This window comes from Leuciscus leuciscus (genome assembly GCF_965113295.1).
Source record: "Leuciscus leuciscus genome assembly, chromosome: 11".
In the NCBI taxonomy this organism is placed as follows: Eukaryota; Metazoa; Chordata; class Actinopteri; order Cypriniformes; family Leuciscidae; genus Leuciscus; species Leuciscus leuciscus.
The window spans coordinates 2,716,333-2,728,705 of record NC_138735.1 but is presented as its reverse complement, the minus strand read 5'-3'; the positions used below and the strand labels follow the sequence as shown (position 1 = coordinate 2,728,705).

Here is a 12,373-nt window from a genome sequence, read left to right as displayed (position 1 = left end):
CTGAGTCTAATCATGTGCAGTGATGTTGGAGTATTCATGGACTCCAGCGAACAGATAGAAAGATTTGTCTTCTTTTCTAAAGGAAGATTGAATAGGAAGAGTAAATGAGATGGGTGGCCGCCAGCACTTAACGCACATGGGCACTCTTTTACGATTCCAAATGCTAATTCCTCAGTGCCACTGTTGAGGGGGGGATTTCATACCAGATTGTCCAAAGAGACCAATTGTAATTGAAATGCTACTTATATGGTCCATTCAAATGGAAGTTCTCCTGTTGATCTGGTAGAGGCACATATTTTGAACCCCATTTCATTAGTAGATCATTTTCATCTTTGTCTGTCAATCTTGCAATTTCCTGGTGTCCCTATGACACTGATAGAGGTCTTGTCTACATCTGTGGCTGTAAAAGTTCACTTTTCATTTTCTAAATTGATCTCTTCAATGACAATGGAAGGTCATTGGATGTTGGATGAAGGTCGGCCATTTGGTTTGTTTACTAGTTTGAGCTCAAGCCTCAGCTGGTTACCAGACTCAGTGACTCAGCTTATGGTCACTTTAACCTTTACAGGGTCTTCCTTAGGCTTTTACGACCACATCTCTGCTGTTTGTTTTGGAGTCAGAGGAAGGCTGTTCCTAGACAGGGAGATTAAGCTAATGGCACCTTCCCTGTCCATCTCCTAATGGATGAAGAGGGCAATACATGCAACAACGACCTTAATAGGAGTGTGGAGTGATGGTTTAGTGTCAAGACTGTCCCCTGAAAATCATTACGTTTTAATCTAATCATATGGCTTACTCTTTGATGTTGGCCATCACTGTTACATGACACTGCAGATAGTTTGCAACATAATTAGATTTCCTTATGAAAAATAGTGTCATGAATAAGACCAGAGCATGTTAATTTGCAGATCTCTATTCTCTTGTTCTCTCTGTCAAAGCTTTGTTTGCCAGTTTCCTATGTTCTGCTCAAAGCTTGTTAGCGGTCCTCTTGCCGCAAGCATAGACACTAGGCACATTGCCACCCGATGCTAATGTGTAATCACACGTTTACAGGAGCTAATGGCCAAATTAATTTCCTCTCACAGATGTGCAGTAATGGCCGAGTGATTTGTTTATTTTTCTCAGGCTTTGACTGCTTTGTGAGAAAGATGCAGCTGAGAGTGGTCATCAAAAGTCTACAGATGTAATGTAATCGGTTCACACACACTGCAATATTACTTGAAACATAATACACAGCAAAGATTTCATGTCTCGCATACAGTTACCTCCAACTTTATCATTATCAGCTTTATTCATCCTCGAAGCGCTTGACGTTTCTTTGAGAACAGCCTTTTTTCAAGTTTCTACTTTTGCTAAAATGTCAGCAAATGTCAGTGGATGATGATATACTTTGCACATTTTATGATAACTTATCAAATGGCATATTTAAAATTCAGCCTTACATTTGGCCAAAAACTCTCATTTTGATAGTATCTCACTTTTAAAAATGGATTTAAAATCCTTTCCTGTGCCTGTTTTAGCGGATTATTATACTTGGTAATGGTAGAACACTATTTTAAATGGACACATATAGGATTTGCTCCTTGAAACGGCGAGTAGATTACCTGCCTGTATTTGCAAAACCAAATGCACATGGCATACGGCTCAATGATTCGCTTAATTTAAAACACTTCTATTTTCACCGTCTTGCAAATGCATTTGATGGCCCTCTAGCTCTTCCTCCATCACATGTGAATATTGGAATGGGGCGTTAAATGAAGTAAAGCTAATACAATTGATTCTAATGGCTGCATGGAACAACAGGACAAGGATGTTCAGTCATCACCACTCATACGATTCTCATTCGGCTCCATTTGGTTTTTATGGAAGGCCATTTAGCGGCAGTTTTAATGAAGGTTGATTGGCAATGTGTCGGAGTGGCCATTTCAGTCAGTGGGCTGTTCCTGCTTGTGATCTACAATTATGAGTACATTTAGGCCAGACATCTCATCTTAAGTAAGCTATCAGCGTCAGTAGAGGCTTAGCCACCTGTATCAGCACCTCACAGAGATGACATCTTGGTAAATCTGTATCCTGTCCTTTTATTTCTTGGTGCTCCATATTGTTGCAAGCTTAATGTTTTACCTCTTTGTGCTTTCATTGAGTGCCCCAACTCCCCCTTTTTGAGAAACTCCTTCCTTAGTTCTCCTTTGCTCTCTTGCTCTCTCTGTATAAATGAGCCGTATTTTCAGACAGGATGTTGTATCATAATGAGGGGTTTGTCACCAGCAGCCCGTGTGGTGGAGTAGATAAAAAGCGGGGCTTGATTAGGGGGACAAGGCATATTGATTCCCATTGACGGTCACTTTCCCCAGCTCTTAATGAAAGGAATGCAAATGAGTCTCTCTGAGTTCTTGAAGGGGGAGCGGGGCTGAGATGTGGGCCTTTGACTCCCTGTCGTAAGAGGGACATGTATCATTGGCCATGGTTCACTGGGGAGTCCTTCACGGAAACGTTTGGTCCGTTTCATGTTCTCATGATGCCGGCAAGCACAAGCCAAATGTGGAAAAAGTAATGGACTGTGTCCGTACGTGTAATTTAGCAAAATGGATAGGGGCACATGGGCTCAAATGGTGCTTATGCTATTGATTTAGGAAACAAGCTGTATTCTTATAAGGAAACATGCTGTACTGTACCGTCTTGTATGTTTTATTCAAGCTGATATCATCTGCAGTGTACCATCTGGTCATTGTTCTTCTCAGGTTGATGTCTGGACCACTGGTGATGTCATAAATGAGGATATATGATCTTTTTTTTTTTTCTTCTCTCCTCTATAGCAACAGACTGGCGCCTAGCAACCATGACCGGATACATCGGCTACGGCAAGAGTTCCAGCAGGCCAAGCATGAGGAGGAACCCGATGACCGCCGCCGATCCTACAGCTTTCAACAGCAACAGAGGGTGAGTGCAAAAGCCTGGTGTTTGGTGTTCAGGGCAAAGGGCAACATGTATTATAATAAGATATAGTCAAGAATCACGTGAGTTGTGTTTGTTCTGAGGTAGTTTGATTAATTTAGCATTTTTGTGGGGGAAAAAGAGCATTTGTTGTCAGCTTGCATTTTATCTTCTTTCAAAAATGCATCTCACAGTTTATTTGCCCCCAACCTTGCTTATATTTGTTAGGTCTGCACAGAGGTGAATGTGTTTTAATATTTTGTCCTTGAAAGTCAGTGTTTCATTTTATTGTCAGAGGTTAGAGGCTAGCCATTATTTTATCTTTATCAGCAAGTTAAAATAATATACACTGCTCAAGAGGCTGGGAATGGAATTGCAAGGGGTCAAAGGTCAAATAGCTGTGTATCTTTGCTCTGTAATGGCCTGAGCCAGACATGGCGGTCTGTCTTATGACTTCCTGTTAAAGGCACGGAGGGGATTTTAAAAGATGACAGGCTAATTACCCCAAGGAATGGAACCATTTCCTAAATTAGAGGTCAGCTCTCTGACCCCGTCCTCTCCGACACATATTTGGCCTCCACTTTCCCTCCAGGTCTTTGAATAGCTCTACAGAGATTAGAATGTGTTAAACTCAATTAATGCATTAATGTTCTGTTTCACTCAGATCAGTGCAGAGAGCAGAAGCAAAAAAATAAATAAATAAAATTCAGCATCTCAGACACTTACCTTAAAGATTAATGATGGATGCATAATGAAAATGCACTCACTCAAAGGTGAAGTGTGTTATTTATTTGGCACTAGTGGCACCATTTGGAAGAGTAGAAAATCTAGAATTTTACATTTTCTGAAACGTGAGTGGTGCTTGTCCTTGGAAATTTCGCTGACACACTACTGGGGTCTTGTGGGTTGTTGCCAAGGTATTGCTATGTAGTTGCTAGGGCATTCTGGATGGTTGCTGGAATGTTGCTAGGTGGTTGCCAGGGTGTTATGGTTGATTGATAGGGTGTTATGGGTGATTTCTAGGTTGTACTGGGGGTTTGCTAGTTCTGTGTGGTTATAAGGTGGTTGTTTTACTGGCTCAAGTCTAAAGTGCCTACATCTTAGGCTAGACTAAACTGGTCTGTAGAAAGGGGTTGGATCTCTCTTACACCAAAAGAGTAAGTGTATGGGTTTTTCTCACTGCTAATGAAATATGTTTAATGAATAAATCTACTTAATGACAGTTATGTCAAAAGGACATAACTTATGTCCCGGTTATGACTGTAGTGTTTCACTTCAGGAATACATATGGTCTCATAAGCAGGCTCTTATACTTGCACTAGGTTGTATTTGACAGCCTCAGCTTGTCTGTTTGCAGTATTGATGAATTAAAACCTCTCTTGGTACTTAATGGTGTCACAGTGTCTGGGACTTCTAGTACAGGAAGTAAAAGCACTGTTTTTTTTTTGCACTAAAAACAGTTGTAATGCTAAGTTTACACATCACAAGGAATCAGGTGGTCCAGGTGTTTCATCCCTGGATTGCATTAGACTCAAACACACTCCATCAAAGTGAATACAAACAGGTTTGACGTTGATTTAAGGTCTGAGAGGGCCCATGAGCACTGTGGTCCTGTTGACTTGTAGAAATATACAGCCGTCAGTCGTAGCGGCAGGTCGAGAGAATAATGGTTAAGCAGTGTAAGAGAGCGCAAGGGAGGCGTTTGTAGCCATAACAGTCTTGTTGATCCTACTGCCATAAGCTTGATATAATGACGTTATAAAACTGTCAAAACAAAGTCACATGTTCCTCTGAGAGCATCCAGAAATTATTTTTGGTGCACTGATGTAACAGTGAAAACTTAATAATGAGTAATGAGACGTTTTTATAAAAGGACCACTGAATTACCATAGTGTTTTGGACATGTACATGTACCATGGCTTTTTTCCCCCCCTTTGGGATACCATGGGATTTTTGACATGGGCTCTGGCATTTTAAATATATACTTACTTATTGTTTGTGTAGTAGATAATATACAGTATAACACATGCACAGCCATGCCTTCCTAAATACAAAATATTTAAATACTGTTGTTTTGTTTTTGTTTTAATACCAATTATTATTATTTTTAAGATAGCATGCTTTGGAAAAAAAATATATCATCCATGGTCGTACTCTTTGTTTGTTTGATTTATTTGATTACTTCATGGTATTCTGAATTATTATTTGAAGTACCTTAGAGTGCGTTCTAAATACCATGATATATATGATTATCATTGAGTATCATCATGGTATATATCATTTCAATCATCATCATACCATGGTGTCCCCACTGTATTTTCAGTAAGATTTATTATTTTCATTTGAAAAGCACTCAACTAATTAACATTTACTTGTGACCACCTAGTTACAAAGTCTCTTGGTTGTTATTTATAGCTTTGATTATAAATACCGTGCATTACACCATTCAGAAATGTCCCTCAAGTGCAACATAAAATCAAAGTGCCATGAAACAATGATTGATTGCCTTTTAAATATGTAGCTATGTGGCAAAACTCCTAACTTCACATCAAACGCCTCTCATTTCTTTATGAAGAAAAATGGGTAAGTACACCCCAGATAATCCTTCAAACCCAGCGTGAGTTCTGACAGCATGAGACGCACATAAGGACAGTGATTAAGGTGTGTTCTCTGTGTTCACAATCCCCTGAGGACTGAAAGAAACCCGTCATCAGGTTTTTACGTGCGGCGACGAGCTGCCATCCCAGATCGCTGATAATCGCCCCATGGCCAGAACCTGTCACAGGCCTCCACCGGTAAATAGACAATTAGACGTGTCTTGTTATGCCTCCCTTGTATATCACGCCCAGCTTTTTTTTCGCTATGACTTTGAAAGGGGCTTTTCCAGATGTTTGTCATAAAGAGCATGTTCTTTCCAGAGGCTTGCCGGCCTGTCTCAGCCAATAAACATCAATCTTTTGTTAAGACGATCGGAGGCCACACAAGGGACGGAAGTATTATGCCGGTGCCCTAGATCACACACATGCACAAATTAGGCCCGTGTTTATGTCCTTTTCTCCTCTTTTACAAGGACCTCAGTGCTGGCAAGCATTTAGGCAGTCTTCGTGACTCGAAAGAATGCCATTGATTTCAGGATTCAGAGGAACCAGCATGTCTTCTTTGATTATAAACCACACAGGAAACAGTGTGGAATCAGAAAACTCATGTCCTTGTGCAGTCGACCCACTGCGGCCAGTGTTTAGATGAGGTTATCTCTCAACTCTAAACCAGCACTGCAGGAACATGCTGTAAGCTCAATGAACATTTGCTGTATGTAGGCGAAAAGAAGAGTACAACATGATAATGAGCCTACAGTGGCTAGATAACTCCACTCCAGGTTAGAGATTAGTGTCCCCCCTGTGAAATATACGTGGATTGCCTTCCTACTCTTTTATATCCCTCCACGTTCAGTAGATTTAGAGCTAGATGATAAAATCGAGATTACCTACAGGGGATGTGGGGACTGTATCTGTTCTGAACTGAACTCAGATCCCAGTGCAATGCACATTCAACCCTTCACCCTCATGTTTAGGGTCTGAGAGACACAAAGGGCCATTTTATGACATTCAGGCTGATACTTCATGACGTTTTCTAAACTGGTGGTGAACGAAATGTCAACTTAACATATTTCAAACATCCTCCTTAAAAATCCAGACAGGTTTGTTAGGCTGTTGCTATGAAGTTACAAGCATTTTCTGAGAGTTTTCTAAGGTGCTGCTAGGTGGTTATTAATGTGTTCTTGGGTTTTTTATGTTACTATGCAGTTTATGTGGTCTTCTGGGGAGTTTTTAAGGTGTTGCTAGGTTATTATGGTGTTTTAGTGAATTGCTATGCAGTTGCTAATATCTTCTGAGGGGTTTTTAAGGTGCTGCTAGGTGGTTATTAAGATGTTCTTGGGTTTTTAATGTGTTACTATGCAGGTTATGTGGTTTTGTTGCTAGGTCATTATTAGAGTGTGCTGGGTGTTTTAGTATGTTTTTATGCAGTTGCCAGCATCTCCTGAGAGGTTTCTAAGGTGTTGCTAGGTGGTTATTAAGGTATCCTTGGGTTTTTAATATGTCACTATGCAGTTTATGTAATCTCCTGTTGCGTTTCTAAGGTGTTGCCAAGTAGTTATTAGTGTGTTTTAGTGTGTTGCTGTGCAGTTGCTAATGTCTTCTGGGATGTTTCTAAGGTGTTGCTAGGTGGTTATTAAGGAGGTATCCTTAGCTTTTAAATATGTCACTATGCAGTTTATGTAATCTCCTGTGACGTTTCTAAGGTGTTGCCAGGTAGTTATTAGGGTGTTCTGGGTGTTTTAGTGTGTTGCTATGCAGTTGCTAATGCCTTCTGGGATGTTTCTAAGGTGTTGTTAGGTGGTTATTAAGGAGGTATTGGGTTTTTAATATGTCACTATGCGGTTTATGTGGTCTTCTGGGAAGTTTCTAAGGTGTTGCAAGGTAGTTATTATGGTGTTCTGGGTGTTTTAATGTGTTGCAGTTTCTAGCATGTTCTGAAAAGGTTTCTAAGGTGTTGCTAGGTGGTTTTTTAGGGCGTTTTAGTGTGTTGCTATGCAGTTTTGGGGATCCTCTGAGAGGTTTCTAAGGTGTTGCTAGGTGTTTTTTTAGGGCGTTTTAGTGTGTTGCTATGCAGTTTTGGGGATCCTCTGAGAGGTTTCTAAGGTGTTGCTAGGTGGTTTTTTAGGGCGTTTTAGTGTGTTGCTATGCAGTTTTGGGGATCCTCTGAGAGGTTTCAATGGTGTTGTTAGGTTATTATTAGGGTGTTCCTGGTGTTTTTGCTATGTAGTTGCTTGGGTCCTTTGAAATGCTTCTGAGATGCTGCTTGGTGGTTATCTGAGTGTTTTAGTGTGTTGTTACCAGGGTGTTCTGGGAGGTTTCTAAAATGTTGCTAAAGTGTCGCCATGCCAGGGTGTTTTGGATCGTTGCTAAGGTTGTGCATTTGTATTGTTTTCAGTGCATTGTTAGCGTGTCCTTTTGTCAAGCTGCTATGCTGTTAAGATGTTCTGAGTGGCTGCTAGAGCGTTCTGGCTCTAAACGATATAGATAAACCTTCCCTAGTGTACAAGCACTCGAGCAGAAAAGTGAGTTTCTAAGGGATGAGAGGAATGATGAGTCTGTCTATGGCTATTGTCACTTTCACATTCTCTATTTTCCTGTCCTTTATTTTAACGTGAGACACACACCTCAGTGTTTATACAGTGTTTATACAATAATTATACAGTTTTGCAGAATGACATACTCATTTTCCATGCCTTCACTTTTTCCCCAGACTTCTGCTTTCTATCCTTTCTTTATCTCTGTTTTCTCGCACTCACCCAGTCAAGTGCATCAGTTCCCAAATTAAATCCATATGTCGGAGCGGGTTTCTGGAAGTGGTTGAGTGTATAGCGCAGTAAATATTGTTGCACATGGAGCATGTGTGTACTCTGACCCCCTCCTTGCACCGCGAGCCGAACCAGTCTTTGATATTAAAGGCTACGGGTCACGCCACGCTGTAATCGTAACGATTATACGTGATTTGGAAGTCTGGGTCCGGCAAGCTACCTCGACTCTCCATCCAGCTGTATCATGCTTTCTTGCTCAGAACTGCTGTGGACAATTTTTTATAATTACGTTCTTGTCATCAGGCCACTCTATCAGGCCACTTTTTGTGTTTGTTCAGGTGGGTTTCGTATTGTTGTCTGCTCTGTGTCCGAAAAGAGTTAAAAAAAAAAGTGATACATTTTATGTGATTAATGAGAGAGATCTGGAGATGTCATGCTTTCATTAGCATTGAACTGACGAACTTTAAAATATCAGGTTCTTCATGCAGTGAAATGCTGTTATTCTGAACTGCCATTAAATTAGTACTGTGGAAGTTCATTGCGTTTTGCTACTGGTGTTTTATTATTTAAGTTTTAGCTAACATTCTGTAATGTAAGTTTCATTAAAAGTGAGATTATTCATTTTTATTTAAAAGTAAGATTCATTGAAAGTGTTTATGAATTGGTGAAAAATGGCATCATAAAGGTTAATATGCCACTGAAAACTAATTCTAGATGGACAACATTATTAGCCCTTTTAATGCAAGTTAATTTCTTATACTGGTTGTTACAATAAAAAAGACATTTTTTTACACAATAAAAAAAAAAAATATATATATATATATATATATATATATGAATGAATTAAGTTTTGGTAAATTTCCAAACTGTGTGTACAAAGGAGGATTGACAACCATATTTAAGCTATAGTGTGTATGTAGCCAGAGACATTAGAAGACATACACACACTCTCTCTCTCTCTCACACACACACACACACACACACACACACACACACACACACAAACCTGATTTTGACTTGCTTCAGTGTCTTCTCAGTCCAAATCTCATTAAAACATCTCACTGTGAATAATCACTTCATCGTTGCTTCTAGCTCACAATAAAAGCATTTCCTTTCCTCTGTTTTTGGCTTAATACGTTGCAAACGAATAAATGTTCCTGGGCCTTTAGCGATTAAATTGTGTCCCACTGGAGATGTTGCTCAGCCTTCATCAGACATGGATAAAATTGCCCGATTCTCCAGGATGTTGTAAAACCATCGCCATAATGTTTAATTCTTCTGTTTTTTCCCCATAACATCGTCTTATGACTCGTTTAAATGTTCGCCTCTCTGCATTAATGCAGCATTTGTTATTTTTGCGAAGTCAGCCGTTTGAAGCACAAGTGCACTCGAGGCTAATTGCTATCGGGTGTGGTAGTCACGCTTCTCATTAGTGCACCTTGTGTTTTAGGAGGAATAGCGATCAAGAGCCCCTCATCAAATATTAAACCCTTATACCTGACCATGAAATCTGAAATTATGCTGTGCTTATCAAATCTTGTTCAAAGCTTATATGACTTTCTTTCTGCTGTGGAAACACAAAAAGCGATGTTTTAAGATCCTTTTGTTATACTATTTGTGTGTAACAGGAATGTTTATTCACATTTCAGACCAACACTGGTTCTTACACACCGACGGGGCGGCATTCGGTTTCTGTGGAGGTGCAAGTGCAGAAACAGAGAGAGGACTCTTTTACTCAAGCCCAGAGGCAATACAACTCCTTACCGCGGTAAGAGACGCCACCGCACACAATATCTCAGATCACATCTGTAACCACACATTCAACCTCACAACAATAACACGGAATGAACAATATTTCCCTGAAGCACTGAAGGCCTTCATTCATTCTACAGTTTTCATGTAAAAGTGAACTTTTTTTGAAGAGCAGGAAAGCAATTCTACAGCTCTCGTTCAACGCTTGTGCACAACCTCTGGAATCGAAAAGTAGTTCAAAATCAAATTCAGTAAATCAAATTAATTAGCATATGTACGTTTATTTTATATTGTTAATAATACGAATTATTACCGTTCAAAAGTTTGGGGGTCATTAAGGTTTTTTTTTAATCAAAAATACAATAATAATGTGAAATAATATGAAAAAACTGCAGGATTTTCAGCATAATTACTCTCTTAGAATCACATGATCCTTCAAAAAGAATTATAATATGCTGATTTGCTGCTCAAGAAACCTTTGATGAAAAAAAAAGTTAAAGGACAGCATTTATTTAAAATAGAATTTGTTTGTAACAAAAAAATGCCTTTACTGTCACTTTTGATAAATTTAATGCATCCTTGCTGAATAGTTCAATAATACTAAAAAGTATTATAATTATTGAAATTATATCATTTTAATGCCTTACTATGTTTTGTTTGTAGAACATTGACCTTACGGTACCATGTAAAGTCCATGATACATAAATAATCCTATGATATAATCTGGTACAATCACTGCACCACATGGTTCTGCCCAAGTACATTTTGTAAAGGTATTCCTTACATTCAAGCAGTAAATCTCAAATATGAGCACATACGTTGTCCAAACGACTAGAGCAAAGCAGTGAAAAGTAACACTTTAATAAATGCATGCTAATAAATTAGCCATAAACCAAATATGCGTGCATTCCTATGCTCATGTCTCCCACACCCCCTCTGACCTCAGTGGTGTTTCTCAGTGTAGTCATGCGGTCGGTTCTGTCTTCGCTCTAAGCCGTCCGAACAGCAACAGCGTCTGTCTTCATGCTCACAGGCCGAGAGAATGTGCCCCTCCTAAACCTAATAAAGATCAGCCCGAGAACCTGTTTGTTGAGGGAAGTTTATCTTGGCAACTGCAGTCTATAGCCCCCCCCCCCCCCCCCCCCCTATTTTTTGGGGATGGATATCGGCCCCATCCCTCATCTGTTTTATCTTCTCTCTTCACTTTCTCTCTTTCCCCTCCCCTTTGCATATTTGTCATAAATGTCAATAAAGCTTAGGATGTTGCCCGCAGGCTGAGTTTGATATCAGCGTTTCTACTTGCAGGCATTGGTATCTTCTTAATCTGCTTCAGTTCATGCAAAGCATCCAGCCAACAGACACGAGAAGAAGAAAAAATTCCCGCATTGGAGCTTTACATACTTAACTGAAAGTGGTGGGGGCTGCAGGCGCTGCTGATAAAGTTTCACTCAATATTTCACTACATTTATTTACAGCACAGCAGGAAAACTTTAAACTTTATGTTTTCTGATGAAAATGTACCAGCTCAAAAGTCACCTTCACAACGCAGTCGTGTTGTAGACGCTGCTAAGGTGGTCCGAGCGGATTTTAGCCAATGAACAGACACAAAAAAAGACTTAAAGGTTGACATTGAAGCTTCAAAAGTAAAAAAAAGCCCACCCCAAGTCTCTATATGATATAGTTTCCCATTTTGTCTGCTAGGTAAAAAGCCTATTTGATACTTGAGCACACTTCTATTCAACAAACTAAACAATAGTTGCAGTAGAAATTGCAAGTTACATGCAGAGGTTTAAACAGTGTAATTTATGTGGCACCAGAATTGCAAAACAATCGTACACAACCAGTCAAAAAGGTTTTTTTTTTAAAGAAATTGATACTTTGACAATGGTTACCTTGTAAACACAATATACACATAGAAAATGCCTTCTTTTTAAAGAATAAGATTATGGTCTGCAGGGATTTTGACAAGGAATTATTGGGAACTGTGTGTGTGTGTGGTCTAACCTACATGCTTGGTGCTTGTTTTTATTGGCTTTGAGAACGGTGTATCCAGGATATGTACAATTACAGAATTAGTCCCCCTCAAGCAATGACAAAGCCCAGCACACACACCGCAGAAAGGAGGGGGAGCCTTGCATCAGAAATCCCAGTTCCATCCATCGTTCTTCCCCCTTTTTTTTTTCTTCGCTCATTCCCAAGACAGTAGAGAAAGTCCTAGGGTCGATAGAGAGGTCGACATTCACTACTCCACACTACGTGGACATAATGACAGTTAATCAATTCAACCAATCAGCTTCCACTATTTCTCCCTGCCTTAAGCATCTT

General features: G+C 39.7%; 1 protein-coding gene across 1 annotated transcript in view; it reads left to right on the top strand.

Annotated features, from left to right (window-relative positions):
• The window catches only part of pard3aa (par-3 family cell polarity regulator alpha, a), a 460,595-nt gene that overhangs the window by 442,420 nt on the left and 5,802 nt on the right, over positions 1–12,373 (top strand). The window contains exons 21-22 of the mRNA XM_082183270.1: positions 2,817–2,940; positions 9,946–10,064. Coding sequence (XP_082039396.1) covers positions 2,817–2,940; positions 9,946–10,064 — 243 coding nt within the window. The remainder of the gene's footprint in view (positions 1–2,816; positions 2,941–9,945; positions 10,065–12,373) is intronic.